The following is a 13,040-nucleotide window of genomic DNA, read 5'->3' as shown; positions in this document are numbered from 1 at the left end:
CCCGGCCAGAACGAAACAATTTGCGAAGAAAAAACGGGGGGGTGCGCGGAACACCTATGCAAATGTCCAGCCACCCCGACGGAATAAGTGGCCAGGAATTTTCTTCCGGCGGACGGGAAAAACTCGGCCTAGCAGCGTATCAGCAGGAGATCGTACAAATTTCATGCAACGATTATAATGGTAAATGAATGCTAATGAAGGCGCGGGCGCGAGGGCATAAATATGAATCAGCTTGTTAAAACCGGCATAAACGCGTGGACGGCCGGCCGGCCGGTGACCGACAACGGCGCACAGTTTGGTGGCAACGGCAGATTTCGCGGACTTTTAAATCATTTATCCCGATAATTGTCTCCTATTAATCCCCCGATTATTATTCCCTTGATACACCATTAATCGTTCGCCGACCGGTAGTCGTTGCGTGTTGCTAATCCGCTTCACGCTGCCTATCGCAACGTAAAAATCTCATTATATATTCTCTAAGAATGGAGTACTATTCATTACCCGCTGCATAGATTAATCGACGTTCGAGCGACGAACGTTGTAGCTTGTCGCGAATCTCATTAGAAGACTTTTCGCTTACCTCAGCGGAATACCCTCGGAGCTGTCGGGATCCACGGCGGCAACTTTGACAACTGCTACATTTTTGTACGTAGGCAGCAGGAGGGTGGTGTTGTAGTCGTTCTCGAGGAATTTAGGTGGGCAGTCGTTAACATCGGTTACGACTATCATCACCTTGGCAGTGGTCTCGGATAATAGCTTCGGTTTCCCAAGATCGGACACTTTCACGTGGAACGAGAATTTCGGTATGCTTTCGTGGTCCAATACCATCACAGTTCTAATTGCGCCGGTACTGGAGTCGATGTGGAAGTACTTTCGCGGCAGATCTTCGACGATATCGTAATTCAGAAGAGCATTTAATTCCGAATCCGCGTCTTCGGCTTTGATCACCAGAGGCGTACTGGTATTAGTCAGTACTAAAGACCCTATGCTAGCTCCCTCGCTGATCTCGCCGCTGTAAGTAGCTTGCAAAAACCTGGGCGCGTTGTCGTTCCTGTCGAGAACATGGACGATCACGTTGCAGGTCGCCTTTGCGTCGGCCATGTTGGTGGCAGACACAGTCAGGTTATAAAACTTGGTCGTCTCGTAGTCCAGTTCATTCTTGATCACTATGATGCCCGTGCTAGGGTTCACGAAGAACGTATCGTCACTGTTCCCGTCGACGATTTCAAACTGCAACGAAGACGTGCTTCTAGCTTCCACGTGCTTCACGTAGGTGCCCAGCTGCTGGTTCTCGTAAATCTCCGCGGAGAGTTCCTTCTGGATGAACCTAGGGGGAGCGTTGTCTGCCATGGTAACCATCACGTGTACAGGCACCGTGTTGGCTAAGGCCGGGGAACCGTGATCTGTAGCCTTTACCAGTAATATATACTCCGAGGAGACACTGAGATCGAGCTCACGGGCTACCCGGATAGTGCCCAGTTCTGGGTCTATGGAGAACATGTTGCCCACGTTGCCAGAAGTGATGGTGTACGTGATCTTAGCGTTGTCACCTCTGTCTCTATCTATCGCGTAGACTTGGACCACAGCGGCACCGATCGGGGACGTCTCGAATACTTTCCCTTGGATGATCTCGCTGATGAATTCGGGAGCATGGTCGTTGTGATCGTGAACAGTGACTATCACTCTGGCGTAGTTCCGTTTAGCCGGCGTTCCTTGGTCCTTTACCATCACAGTCAGCACGTGCTCCTCTATGGTCTCTCGATCCAGGACCTCGTTCAAGGTCACGGCACCGGTCACCGAGTCCACGTGAAAGATCTCCAGCGAGGCCTGATTCTGGGCCGCGTGGAGACTGTAAAAGACCTTCTTGTCCTCGTCCTCGTCGGTTGCGTGCAATTGCAGGATCTTCTCGCCTTTTTCCACGTTCTCCGAGATGTCCACGTGATAGGTGTTCTCCGTGAACTCCGGCCTGTGATCGTTGATATCGATCACCGTGACCAGCAGCTGCGTCACAGCCGTGTGCACGCTATCCGTCACGCTGATCGTGAGATTGTAGAAGTTCTGCGTCTCCCAGTCGAGCTTTTTCGCCAGCAGCACGTTCCCGTTGTCCCGGCCGATGAAGAATTCGTCCCGCTTGTCCCCGTCTGGAACCATGACGATCGCGTTCAACTTTTTTTTTGTTCTCTCCCCTCGCTCCTCCGTTCTCGCGAAAATTGCTCTGCGCGAATCGGGTCGATCCGGATTCACGGAATCTCGGGAAATTCTTTCAGCCGCCGAAGCGACGCGACCTCGGTCCGGGGGAGACCCTCGGGCGTTTACCTTCCCTCGGAATCGTACAATTTTAATCACAGAAATGTACACACCAGCGCACGGCCAACAGCCGCAGCCATTTGCCGGCGCGAACTTAAACCGCCGTCTAGGATCCACCCTCCCGAAAACTTTGCTAACTTCATCCGCCCCACTTGGAAGACGTTAGCTGTGTCCTCAGACTTTTCGACGGGGGAGGGTGTCTTCGAGACGGTCCGATATCTCGCTAATTAACTCTCGTGTCAATAATTAGGTAGACACTAATTGTGTTCTCCTTGGAAAATAGTCGAACTGCTTTCGATCGCTGTTCCTTGATTAATTTTATAAGCAAGTGGAAAGTATCAGCTACAACTTCGAGCTTATTTGCAACGTTTAGAGAAAGTGGCATGTAATACATGGAATAGGAGGAAAGTGGTTCGACCGAAATTGGTTTATTTATTAATTTACCGTAATGGACATCTTTTGCGATGAAGCCACAGTTACGGTAGAGCACCATGGAGCAGTGGCTTGACTCCGCTGTTTACTTACCGAGGATATCGTACCACAGGGAGTCGCCATCCTTGTCCGTGGCTTGTACCAGCGCGACTAGGAAACCGACCTCGTCGCTCTCCGTGACCTCGACGCTTTGATTGTTCGTCCTGAAGACCGGCGGGTTCTCGGATTCCTTCGGTACCTCCACAACTTGCACGGATACCCGTGTTTGATGACTGCGCTGCGGTTCACCGCTGTCGGACGCCCTTATCTGACAGACAGAACCGTGACCCGGCGGGTAAGTTAAACTGGAACTTAAATTGTATCAAAGACGCTGCTCCAGATCGACCGTGAATCATGGACATAGGAGTACTCGTAGAATCATAGCTGTGCGTTTGGAAGATTTAATTGCTCGTTCCTAAAATTGTCTTCGAAATGACTCTAATATTTTTCTGAACATTTCACAAGCTGGTTTTGCTAAAGATTTATTTTATATTAATCAACTTGCCCTATAATATCGTACCAGACTCGCGGTGAAGATTTCAAACAGAATTTAACAAACATAAACATTATTCAATTTGTTTGAAGGCAAATTGCATGTTATTCCTTTGTTGATATTGATTATATCTCAAAGCACAGGTTGACAGAGAATAAAACTGGAATTTTCTCTTAGTTTCAATACATCGTTAATAACAGAGTAGTTAGATTGATCACAGTTTAGGAAGAAATCATAGAACAAGGGGTTAATTAGTAATTGTAGTTAATTCGATACTTAAGATTGTAGCTGCTAGAGTTCCTAGAGATAGACGGAGAACGATCCATAATACGTCATCGTCCTCGTGAAGGTAGACAGTGACGGAGACCCGATTTACCTAGACAAATCCGTGAATTACAATCCACTCACCATCATTTCGTATTCCTGTCCGGCTTCAAAGCCCCGTTGCGAATACACCATCCCAGTGGTAGGATGGATCCTGAACTTGCCCTTGCTTCTGCCGCCCTTGATGCTGTACTGGATTTTTCCATTATCGCCGACGTCTTTGTCGTTCGCGAGAACCTAACGCGCGGGAACAGAGGATATTAAAGAGACACGCCTCCCCTGCTTCGACGTTGACGTATTCATTCTCTACTAACATAGCGTTACACGACACAAAAGAGACATTAGTATCGTGCGCGGCCATCAGCTTGTACCCACGAAAAAAAAGAGAAAAAAATGAAAAGGAGAAAAAATAAGAGAGAACAGATATCCTAGGATGATCGCAATGTTCAAGCTCGCTCTAAGATTCCCGTTCGAGCGCGTGTTATGCAAAGTTCCTTTGAAACTATACCACAGTGTACGCCAGTACACTGTTAGAAATGATCGTTGAAACGTCTCGGATTAAAGTAACTAACGGAAAACACGTCTACCATCGACGAACCATGTCTAGCAACGAAAATCCAAAAAATTGAATACCAGAAACAAAGGACAAGTAAACATTCTTCTAAGACATTTCGTTCATCATCTAAGAGGTTCCCCGATTCGTCCTGGCCACCCTGCGAACGTGTCGCGTCCAATATGGCGCTCGTGGCCCCTCGAAGCGTGGCATTCACACAATCGACATCATGCGGCTCGCGAAAATGAAAATTGACCGAGAAAAAGAAGAGGGGACCGTAGGCGATCCTCCTCCCGTCGGCCGATCGCGCTGCGTTGAAGCGTATTAAACACGGGTCTCGCTGTCCACGGGCACACGGATCGATCGCGTGAACACCGGTTCGAGCTGATAGGATGCACGCGGATTTATAGGGTCCTCTCCGGCGCATGGAAAAATGCATTTCTGCCAGGTCCATCGAATAGTGCTCCACTGTTTCATCTACGCGACAGCGCATCCGCTTTGACTTCCTTCTTTTTCCATGTGCCAGACTGTTATGCACTCGAGTCATCTGACTCCCATTATTCTCGTGCTGTTAGACGGTTCCCTTGATACTCCTTGATTAGTGAATCATTAGGTCATCCCATAGACAGCGTCATGTTTGATCGATGTTTCAGTCAACCGAGGTGTCCGGGTAATCTACATTAAGTTCTGAACTGTCAAATCCCTGTCCAATAGCGTTCATTATTCAAAGCGTTCAACGATTATGAATAGTCCATGTTCTTGTCAGGCAGCGGATGGAGGAGATAGAAACGCTGTCAACGCTGTCATAAAGGATCCTTCGAGATTTTGCGGCGTCAGAGATGCAAAATTCAGAGTGAAGACAGCGTAGAATTTTAGAGAAGCAGAATAGTGGTCGCGATCGATTGATATTTAAGAAAGAGACATAGATTCGAGTATGTGCGAAAAATGGGATGACCTAACACGAGTTAATCAGCATTCGATAGGAAAACGTCGAACTGGCCACGAGTTCTCTTATTCCCCATTCCTCCGGCGGCTGCGTCATGCTTTCCGTCGGGCGAGAACGCGCCCCGACGTCGCATTCCTTATTTATTAGTGACGAAGAGAGAACGGAAAAATGATCAGGCGGCAGCCCCGTACAAGACAAAGGCAAACATTCAAGAAACATAACGTGTACACATAGAGACGAGCAAAATCGGCAGAACGCCGCGGAGAGATCGGGAGGAACACATACACAGGGTAGTACGAAAATACAGCCAAGGGATCGGGTACGATGCGAGTCCAAGAGAGTGTTTAGTAAATTTCAAATAGCACTGTCTCGTATTTAATTAACATCACCGAATGAACGTTGAATTTCTATTATGTTTAATCCAGCAGACTAAACTCGGAGTCGCCTCGTACGCAGACTAAACAATTCGAAAAAAGGGGTTGCATCGGGCAGGAGAAACAGACGATCGATCAAATAACAGGAATGCAATGGCGGTCCTATGAAATGGTCAGCATGGGTTGCATGAAAGTTGCGGTATCATAACTGTAACGAACAGTCGATCTCATACACACACATATATATATGTATGGTACGTATACATATATACATATGTACATACACAAAAGCGGCCATAAATCAATGCAAAGAGAGCACGCGCGGCAAAACTAGCCGAGACCATTTCCGCATTTACTTATTTTAAGAAATTATGCTCCTGCGCCGCTGGGCGGCCGCTCGGTTTACGTGCCAGCGTGTTCTTACCCTGAAGATACGATCTCCTGACAAGGTGTCGGGGCTAAATGTCTCCCAAGTTCCATTCTCTAGTAACGTATCGATCGAAAGGTCGAACTCCCGCGAACGGTTCCTCGATTTCTGTCGAGAACGAGAGAAGGAAGGCTTTTAACTTTCGCCACTGTTCCCGGCTAGTTCTCATCGTTCCTGCCATTGCTCCCGGCTCGTTTCGAAGTGCAACTAGGCTTCGACCAGTCGATTTCCGCGGACGGATACAGACTGCCGCGGATCTGATCCCGCGACGACGAAGGCTCACCGGCCGTCGCGAGACCCGTCCATCGAAATTACAACAGATCGTCGAAGCTTGAATCGTCCCCGTCGATTTAACCAACCAAACGACTCTTGCTTTGATTATACTTCTTGACCTGTGCTCTGTCCCCATTCCCGTCTTACTGTGTTTAGCTTTTATGCCTAGTACAGACTGAGAGACATTAAATTACGCACGAGAAGATCTGAAGTGTTTTAATACTGAAATTTGGGAGTTCGTCACTTTGACTTGTGAAGACAGTGAGAAAACAATAGTATTGGAACAGTATTTGGTTACATTTTCAAACGTGTTTTATTTTCCATTGGAATGGAGATTACATTACAATGAATCAAGAATTTATTTAGAGGTAGCTTTAAGTCTAGTGTTTTGTCTCTCACGCGTCCACGATGCGTCTGCGGACAATCTCTCAGTCTGGACCGTAGGCTTTACCCGACCGTTTTCTATTCTTCCCCAGCTTTTTATCTTCATTCTCAAGGGATATCTTCGATGATATCGAACGGACTCCCGGGAGCGTATAATTTTTCCCGTCCCGGATAAAAGACGCGGGCGAAGATCGGGCGATCGCACGAGCTACCGCACACGCACAATGGCGATCCAAGTTACGGAAACGAGCGGTCGTAACGCGATATTTGGTGAAATCGAATCTGACCCCGACGAAACCCGACCCCGGCGAGGAATTATATGAAATATTCCAGGGTGTTAACGTCGGATTAACGAGACCAGCCCCGTTAATACCGTTCGCCTGCTACGTTCATTATCTTATTCCTTGCCAGCTTTACGAGCACTACCAACGTTTCAACAGCATCCAAGCGCGTAGTACTAAGGGCGTATTCTATTTTCACGATGAGTTCGAATTTATTATAAACCAAATTGCCAACTTCTCAACTCTCTCCGAATAATGCTTTACATTACAAAGCGGGGAGGATTATCGCAAGCAATCCGCACTTTCTGGCTCGTTTTTCCTCGCTTCGCCATGTCGAATATTAAGACGGACCTCAAGCAATCGGGGTTGGGTCGACTCTTGCATCGAACTATCGCTAGCTGCACTAGTTTCCACTATCTTTTACTGGATAGGCGTGAGGTTCGAGGCTTCCGTCCCGTCAAAATGGCGCGTGCTGAGGCGCTCGAAGAGTGGGGTGATGATGCTGGCCGATTGTTCGTTTGGAACGCATGCCACTGGTTTCTCGAATAATCGATTCAAATTGAAGATCCGAGATCGAAATGAACATTTTTAGAAAGATTCAGATTTTGAGTATACAATTCTATGGGAGCTTAAATATAATTAACTGTCACAGATAATTATCTTATACACAAGTAATCCGTAAATACAATTACATGGAAACTTTGATTCACCAGCGATCCGTTCCAACAAACCAGCGACCGGTTTGTAAGGAGTGCGCGAGCCAAAAATAATCGATATGCAACGGTAGACGGCACAGGAAGCACGGAACGCGACGCACAAAATACCGAATCGGCTGTCTCGGAATTTCCCGGAGTTAGCCCGGAACAGATAGCTCGGTTCCGGAGTCTCGAGATCGATTAGCTCTCGGCTCACGCGCGTCCCGTTCTCTGGCATACGTACATCTGGACGAGTATTCCTCTCGCGGGACGTGGTTTTTCTCGACGGGTGAACAGATAATATATACAGCACGATACGAGGGATGCTTCTACATGGTTTGTACAGAGAGACAAAGTAGGAGAAAGGAAACGGGGCAGCGAGGTTTCTGCCCCGTTTCTCGATTTACATCGAGGGGTCGGAGAAAGTGCGATGCCATGTCCCAAATCAACTAGAAGGTCGGATAGAATTACGAATATCGGGGGATAGATCGTCGGAGAAGGCTCCGATACGGGGAATACGTACCTGGAACAAGGGTTTGTCGGTCGACGGAGAGGCTGGGATCTGAACGGTGTAGAACTTTTGTTCGAATTCCGGTCCGTGGTCGTTTATGTCGGCCACCGAGATCACCACGCGAGTCGTCGATGCCAGGGATGGTCTGCCGTCGTCTCTCACTGTCACCTGAAACACGAGAATTAATTTATTCGTCAGTTGAACATTCTATTTCATACTTTTCACGCGTGAATTTAGGATCACAGGTCTTCAAACTGTAAACCACTAACAATCGATGAGTTTTATAAATCGCGAAACATTGTAACATACAGTTCACACAATCATTAAGAATACTCGCTTATCAAGAACACCTGGACATAAAGTGTTATAATCAAGTCAATTGCGAAACAATTATCTTCAAAAATCTCTGTTAGAGGTTAAGCTTACGTATTCATTGAAATTAATCAATAATTTCAGGCAATCACCGTGTTCATTTCTCTACGAGACTCACTTCTCTATTCTATTGGTCAAAGGTGACCAAATATTGAAAATCGAATTATTCCTTTCGTCGTCGGAGTGCATAGCAGAGAAGCAAGGTAGAACGGAATGATTCCAATCCGGGGCGTTCGCGAAACGGAAACGCGAGGAGTGCACGCGGGCGAAGTACGGCACAGTCTCGAGCTCCGTAACGCAATATCTGGAAACATTTCTCGCCGCTATGAGTTTCCCCGCGCAGTCTGCCGTCGACGATCGCACCCCCTTTTCTTTTATCCCACTTACCGCGGCCGTTACCTTTATCCCGCGCACCCGCCACCTTCTTCCTGTTGCTGCCACGGAATACCCGCTGGCTTTTCATGTACGGATATCGCACGTACGATCTCGCGCAATCGTCGAGGCTGACCGGGTTCGCCCTTTCCCGATCGTAAAGGCAAAGGGCCGACGGGAATCTCGGACGGGCACGTTGCCCGGGGGAAACTTATTCCTCTAACGCGGGAACATTCCCGCGACGATAAGGCTCGGCACCTTCTGTCTATTCGATCGGGCTTTTCCCCGCCGAACCGTCTCATTTACGAAACTGACTCCGCGCATATTTTCTCGACGGCCGTCTTGGGACGAGCCTGGGAATGACGCTCCGCAGGGTTACTACTTGATAACTTTGTCATTCGAAATGTCTGTAACGTTTAACCTCGGGATTTAACGCGTAGCCCTTTTTGCTTTGGCGTAAATTAAGAAGCGATAGAGACTTGACGCAAGCGATAGAGATAATAGAAAGAATCCGTAGTTTGTTTGGGACGATTGAATGAAATTCGGTGAAAAGGATATGAATATTTTAATTAATATTGTACGATTCGGAAAATATTTGTTCTCTTCCTTTGAAATCGTGGTTACCCGATGCAAGGAAATTAAAAATTGAATTCTGAATTACACAGAATATGCATATCTCATTTTTTCACTCTCAGAGTATATTCGTTAGAAACAACAATTCTTCCCTGCTGTTTGAAATTCCATCTTGGAGACAGAGGAATACCGAGTAAAGTAAACACGCCGTTCGCGTAGATGGGAGGGATTACAAAGGTATAGGAGAAACATACGGCATGCGTAATGCGATAGTTTTTTCCAGGGAACCCGAGATTCATCCGTGGCCCCTGCTCAAGAGTATTTACTCATCGCTGACAAACAGTTCGGCGCAACGACGCGACGCCATCCCTCCGAGCTGAATTAATGAAAATTATTACGTCCCTGGGGGTAGTCGTTATAAATCCTCGAACATTATTTGGGAGATTCTCCCAGCGACCTGCTCAACTTAAAAGGAGTTCCTTGACTAATTTATGTTTGCCGAGATTTCCTCTTTCGCTTCGGATTTCGTCATCCCTTTGTTAGACCTCTCTCCCCCGGGAATAAAGATCACAGGAAGCGATTACTCTCATCGATCCTGAAACGCAGTCCTCTATTTATCATACTTTTAATTCCCGAGAGTCCCTACTGTCAAGCTATAAAAATGATCAAACAGACTATTCAGCGCTGGCCACGTTCCTTGGGTCCAATTTTATAGCGCCGCGAGCAGCCTCGCACATTTCTGCCAGGAGATATAATTAAATATCGATCGGAAGGAGTGTCTGGCGTAAGGTAGCCGTGGATAATTTCTCCGTGGAGCCTGTACAGCGACACAAAAGAGGGGACAGGCGAACGGGGATCGAATCCGCGTGAACATTTAAACGCGACGATGAATTATTCGAGGCCCTCGGATATCGCGAGTTTTGGCTAGAGCGATACGCGGTCGGGATAATTGATAACCCGATATCGGCGAATCGATACGCTCGCTGCGGACCATCCACCGGGCGCAGTGTCGCGCCGGGCCCTACGTATCGCTGCCGGATATTTTTCGCGGGACGTGCCAACATGTAAAAACCGTGGCGGGCATAACAGAGAATGGTCACGTTTCCGACGCTGACGAAACAACAGGCCGCAGTAATTAAACTATCTTCGATCGCCGCTCCGCTGGCCGTGACAGTTCTCGATTGGCCATTTTACCGAATTCAATCAAATGGTTTTTTTCCGTCCTACGCCGCGCGTGATATCCACCGTCGCTATGGTTGCTTGTTTTGTCTTACGGTGAATGCTGCGGGGTTTACGGTTTACTGCACGCGTGCCGGGCAATAAAATGATTCTATCGATGGAAATATCAGTGGAACGGATATTTTAATAGATACGAATAGAATAGGGGTACAATGAAAGTAAATACCTTCGAATTTTATTACAGATCGTTGATACATGGAAGATATATTTTAGCAGAAATAATTAGGGACCGTGAAATAGGATCTCTGGCGAGGTAGATCCGAGAGCTACTTCTGATGCGAATTAATCATCGGAAATTCTATTCCTTGGGCAACACCTGCGCTAAATTAGAACTACGAAACTACTCCTGTTTTATCCGGGCGCAGGAGGATCGGCGAGCAGTTCGATGGTCGTCGCGTCAAACGGAAAGGAAATTGATGCGGGCATATACTTCCTGCGGCGCCGGAAGCCGCGAACCGGCGAGAAACGACGGTCCACGGCGCGCAGGGACAGGAACGGGACCGCGTGTCTAGTCGTAACGGGGATAGTTAAGTCCCCAGTAATTCGTGGCGCGGATTATGGGACTAGGGGATCGTGTTCTGTATCGTAATCTTCGCCGAAACGTCTGCTCGTTTTATTGCTCGTGTTTGCAGCAGGTGGGGCGTTCAATATCGGCCGTGATTTTCTCGAAGACACGGACATATGAAACTGATTTCGGAGGAGTTATTTGCAAGATGGAAATTGGTCGGGCGAAATCCTCTGCAGAAATTCGGAACGTGACCTTATCCCCGTGATAATCGAAAGGCTGCGGATGATTATCAATTTCCAACAGCGGCGACCGAATAATTTCGTTAATAAGTTCGCGTTTAATTCCCGTGTCAATGAATCTCTTTGGAAACGTAATCTCGTATCCGCAGCGAAATAATAACGATCAACGTTCTTCAACCTCGTGATTTTAAGAGCGTTATTGATTCCACGTCGATCCGATGGTTTCTGTTCGAGTTATATTGTTATGGGCAACGTTACAGCGAACTGATCGAAATTTTCTACCTCTCATCGTGGAAGCGAACGTGAACTCTTATTGGACGTTTTAATGATGCTCCTTAACATTCTTATTCGACGTTTTAGGTACCTTAGTTACCCTTCTCCGCGTATACAGAGAACCCCCGTCTCTTTATTCTCGTTTCATTTTAATATGTACTTCTCGTAAGTGCGTACTCGGAATGCGTAGCTCGCGAGGAGGTAGTTAAACGAGTCATTATAATGATCGTCTTGAAACACAGTATTTGAAACTGCCATTACACTTTTTTTAATCTGTGCCTGAAAAATTGCCGATATTATGTGGCGAACATAATTGACTCGGGTACTTATCGGTATAATTTTACTAGTTATCAATATGTTGCAGATTTTTTTAATTAAAGAGCGAGACTCGGTACCATCAAACCTCCTTCATATTCTAAGAACACCTGATTGCGGCTTGTACAGAAGAAAAGGAAACATTAATATTGCATACGTATCGTCCAAGTTTATTAGCTTGCTACATAGAAACTGTTACAAGAATATCTTATAGAATTATTATAGCTTTTGCACCGTGTTATACGAATCATCTTATCAAGTCATATTATAAGAAAGTTCCCTGCACAGTAGAACTCCGTTTATACGAAACAAAAATCAATAGTACTCAATTATTCGAACTCTAATCAAACTTCTAACTGAATTATCTTTATACGTCAATCCACTTATATAAACCGCCTTCTTCTCCGAGAGATTCGTTTAAATCAAATTCTACGGTATTCCAATCAGTTGTCGATGAAATTCCTCTGAAACGAAACGAAAATTGTCAGCAACGACTGCAAACCAGAAACACTTCGCCGCGAACTACGGAGTCAAGAGTTCGGAACGAGCTGGAGCAGCAAGAATCTCTGCGAGGAGCTGCGTTCTCCCCGTGATTAGGGGAAATAGCTGGGCGCTGTTGGCGCAGTTCTTTAGAATCTTCTCCCCCAGCTTTCTCCCTGTCTCTCGTAATTATCCCGTCAGCTTCTGCTGATTTCTACGAGCTTAACTTCGCGTTTGCGGTTAAACCTGCGGGACTCGCCCGCTCCGCACGAGATCCGTCGCCGTTCTTCCCGGCTTTTGGCTCGCCGGAACGCCGCCGTAATAAACTCCGTTTCGCGGAATGTCACTGGCCGGAAACACGCGACCGACATTACTCCTCGTATCCGGAAGCCCGCGAAATATCGGTCGAACGAGCAGATCAATTGCGAACGCGATTTTGGTCACATTAAAATTCAGAAGCTTCTTCTCCCCTTGGCGCCCTCGCGAGATTAATGGCGCGAGTGTGGCACGATTATCGAGAAAGTTTGAGAAAGGATACTTTGGCTTACTTTCGAATGATTTATTTTATTTGTTTTTTCTTTGTTCGCTCTTGGAGGTGTTCCGTGCGCGCAGCACGACGTGTTACGAGAG

General features: G+C 47.0%; 1 protein-coding gene across 10 annotated transcripts in view; it reads right to left on the bottom strand.

Annotated features, from left to right (window-relative positions):
• Positions 1-13,040, bottom strand: part of kug (FAT atypical cadherin kugelei) — a 424,350-nt gene that overhangs the window by 20,660 nt on the left and 390,650 nt on the right. For 8 of the 10 annotated variants that reach the window (XM_076371210.1, XM_076371212.1, XM_076371216.1 and 5 more), the window contains 5 exons: positions 8,052-8,207; positions 5,893-6,003; positions 3,680-3,832; positions 2,833-3,046; positions 581-2,141 (listed from right to left, as the gene is read on the bottom strand). In XM_076371210.1, coding sequence (XP_076227325.1) covers positions 581-2,141; positions 2,833-3,046; positions 3,680-3,832; positions 5,893-6,003; positions 8,052-8,207 — 2,195 coding nt within the window. The remainder of the gene's footprint in view (positions 1-580; positions 2,142-2,832; positions 3,047-3,679; positions 3,833-5,892; positions 6,004-8,051; positions 8,208-13,040) is intronic. The other 2 variants (XM_076371214.1, XM_076371215.1) reach the window with 1 other exon arrangement.

Source organism: Nomia melanderi, chromosome 10 (assembly GCF_051020985.1).
Source record: "Nomia melanderi isolate GNS246 chromosome 10, iyNomMela1, whole genome shotgun sequence".
NCBI lineage: Eukaryota > Metazoa > Arthropoda > Insecta > Hymenoptera > Halictidae > Nomia > Nomia melanderi.
Note: the sequence above shows the minus strand (reverse complement) of the source record. Positions and strands in the feature narration are given on the sequence as shown.